A 3,200-nucleotide genomic window follows, 5' to 3' on the forward strand; every position below is an offset into this window, starting at 1 on the left:
ATTTTATTTTTATAGTGAAATAAAAACTTTATACTAAACGTTATTATACAGCTTTGCGTACTTGGATGACAAGAATCACTGGTAGTGGTAGTACCCGTTTAGCTCTTGCAGGCAGTCTCAATTTAAGACGATTTTTAAAATATTTAATTTTCTAATAATGTATTTGTTTATTGTTATTACTTATATACGTACTTTATTGATGAGTAGTGAATTTATTCGCAACACTTTCATTACAAATATTCTTTACTTGACCCTTTCCAATTCTTAAGTTTCTATCCTAAGGTTGCCTGGCAGAAATTGCTAGTTAGCAATAAGGCCGCCTGCTTACTCTGTGATACTTACATTACTGTTCTGTGTTGTCATTGTAATTTTCATGTGCAATAACGAATATTTTTTATTCATTCATTTATTCGTAGTTATTACCGTCAATCTGTATTATTTTAAATTTAAAATAGGTCAAAGCTTATATATATAGAGCACAATTGTTGTATGAGTTTTACAGAATTAAGCACTCTGCTTTTGCGAAGGAATAAAAGTAGATTGCGTATTAAACTTGCCTAGGTTATATTTTATGTCATTGCATTTATTTATAACTCATATTAGGGCACCGAAAAAATATCAAAGGAAATTAATGTTTTTGATTAAATAGCCACCCCTATTTATTTTTCAAACAAACCTTCAATGCTTCTCAGCTTAAGGAAATCACAAGACGAACTCAATTAGGATGGATCGCCTTCAATGGGTTGGAAGATGTGTTCATGTCTAGAATCCCTCAATGCCTGAAGACCAAGATGTTCAACCAATATGTCCTACCTATACTTATTTATGTTTCCGAGACATGGCCGCTCACGAAAGAACACGTGCACAAGATTCGAGCAACACAAAGGGCAATGGAGCGCGCCATGCTCGGAATTTCTCTGCTGGACCACGTACCCAATGTAGACATTCGACGTCGCACAAAGGTAGTAGACGTAGGTACGAGGATAGCCAAGCTTAAGTGGAAGTGGGCGGGGCACTTGGCTAGAAGGGACGATGGAAGATGGACGAAAGCCGTTACCGAATGGTGGCCAAGAGAAGCAAAAAGACCAAGAGGCAGATCACACGTCAGACGGATTGATGACGTTAAGGCCGTAGTTGGAAACAACTGGACACAACTCGCAAGGGACCGGAAATAGCAGCGCAATAGAGAGGAGGCCTATACTCAGCAGTGGGTGCAAGCAGGCTGAAATGAAACATTTAATGAATATTATTTGTTTACAATTATCGAGGATTTATAAAAATCATTAGAATTTTTCATTTTTAAAATGATTTTTATAAATCCTGTTGTAAACGGTGTGGCCGAACTTTAATGTGATTACTTTTAAGTAGTCACACTGGCCACACCACAGTATTTAAGACTAACATAAAGATAACAAGTGAAAACATGTTTTTCAACAAATTTTAAAGGGATTCCGAAAATTAAACCCTGCAACTCGCTATGAAATCAACGTAGTTTGCTGTTTTATTTAAAATTAAACAGAAAGGCTTAAACGAGCATGCTATCTGTGATGTATTATTAAAGAAAACACCGTTGTACGCGAATTTCTTAATTATTTTCTCATATTCTTTGATACTTTTCTGTATGACTCAAGGAAAATGGTAATTATCCTATCTGTTTCTTTGCAAATAATCTCTATGCCGAGAAAACTTAACCCTTCGGAGCTACAATTTCAAGATTAATATATACGATTCACAAAAAATAATTTAATAAAACATAAAACACACAGTGCGTTAATAAAATATAATTTGACACTGTTGCTGGACCGTGGTTGTATCCATTTTCTAGGAGCCAGTCAAAATATTCAGATACTCTTGTAAATAGAATAGTATGGTCCAATGTCCTGCCGCTCACAATACCTTCAAGTTGGTCAACCGTTTCGCGAGTAGTCATCGGCATACCTGTACAAACGAGGGGGCCTCCTATGTCAAGACCAGTCATATCCTTCACCGCAGTCTGTGTACATACGAAAGCACTCATATTAATTTCCCATAAAGTCGAGCAGCGTGTCGACGGTATAACAGACACTGGGGTGACCATAATCGCGGGAGTAACTCCTTTACCGTCACGAAGTGGTACATTGGCGTAACCAGCTGACACGCAATTGTCTAGCTTATCCACGCTCCGTGTTGCTGGTCGTATATATCCCACGTCATCGTTTAACAGAAATGGTATGTTCACCAGTATTATTGCGATATCATTGGTAGGAAAATAAAAGTGTTCGTGAATTTTTATATCTACTATTGTTCTCCATTGAATTGTGACATAGTCGTCATACTCGAGAAAGTAATCAGTTCGGGCGACGAAGTTACCTTGGTTGCCTGCCGCTACCCGCAAACGCCGCGGATCTTGAACGTACGTGAAGTTATCGTATTCAAAACAATGAGCAACTGTTAAAACCCTAGATTGGTCGATAATGCTGCCTATACACATGTTAATCCAGAACGTTTCAGCGTCTGTCCTCACATTATTCTTGACAACTTTATTCTTTGCAGCAGGTTCTTTGATGACAACTATGTATGGCACTTGTCCAGGTAAAGCAGGGGTTCTGGTCACCAGTACCGGAGTATATTTAACTTTTGTATGATTCAGTGTTGTAATGATTCGGTTGAAAACTTTGCATTCGAAGAATGGGGTTGTTAACACAATCAAAATCACAGCAGAAGCATACATTCATTGGAATTTAATAACGCAACAAACCATATAGAAAAATAAAATCTTACGAACATCACAAAGAGAATATCCAAAGTCTATTTTAGTCTAAAGAGAATTCTAAATAAGAACTATAGACGTAATAAAAATCTCTTTTGAATAACAGAATGTAAAAGTGGTTTTCGATATGTTTTATGGGTAGTGACATAGATTTAGCATTTGTGTAGGGGAGAGCGGGGCTGAACGTTCCGATTTTCAAAGAAGTTGAAGTTTCGTACTGAAAATGAAGGATTTGATTTTCCACATGTGGAAATATTGAACATATGTTTATCGCTTTTTGTAATAGTATAGTCACTTTTTTTGACAAATTTCGGAGCGGAACATTCAGCCCCGCTTTGGGGCGCGTTGTTCCGCCTTTGAGGCAAATTGTTCCGCCTAGATTATAACAGTATAACAAAGATTTTCTTAAATAAAACCACCTTTTTTATAATTGTTTGTAAAAGTTTGTTTG

General features: G+C 36.9%; 1 protein-coding gene across 1 annotated transcript; it reads right to left on the reverse strand.

Annotated features, from left to right (window-relative positions):
• Nucleotides 1-719: 719 nt before the first annotated feature.
• Nucleotides 720-2,670, reverse strand: LOC113239538. Its single transcript, XM_026476601.1, has 2 exons — nt 1,793-2,670; nt 720-779 (listed from the first exon to the last, which is right to left on the reverse strand). Exons 1-2 carry the CDS (start codon nt 2,468-2,470, stop codon nt 720-722), a joined length of 738 nt encoding a protein of 245 aa, XP_026332386.1. The 5' UTR covers nt 2,471-2,670.
• Between the last annotated feature and the right edge of the window lie 530 nt (nt 2,671-3,200).

Source organism: Hyposmocoma kahamanoa, unplaced genomic scaffold (genome assembly GCF_003589595.1).
Source record: "Hyposmocoma kahamanoa isolate Upper Pololo Valley unplaced genomic scaffold, ASM358959v1 99879, whole genome shotgun sequence".
Lineage (NCBI taxonomy): Eukaryota > Metazoa > Arthropoda > Insecta > Lepidoptera > Cosmopterigidae > Hyposmocoma > Hyposmocoma kahamanoa.

Excerpts from the sequence above, each read along its gene's own strand:
- LOC113239538 (XM_026476601.1), bottom strand. The coding sequence starts at position 2,470 with ATGTGTATAGGCAGCATTATCGACCAATCTAGGGTTTTAACAGTTGCT. Across the intron at positions 780-1,792 it reads ACAACCACGGTCCAGCAACA|GCATTGAGGGATTCTAGACA; the intron begins GTGTCAAATTAT and ends CTTGGTCTTCAG.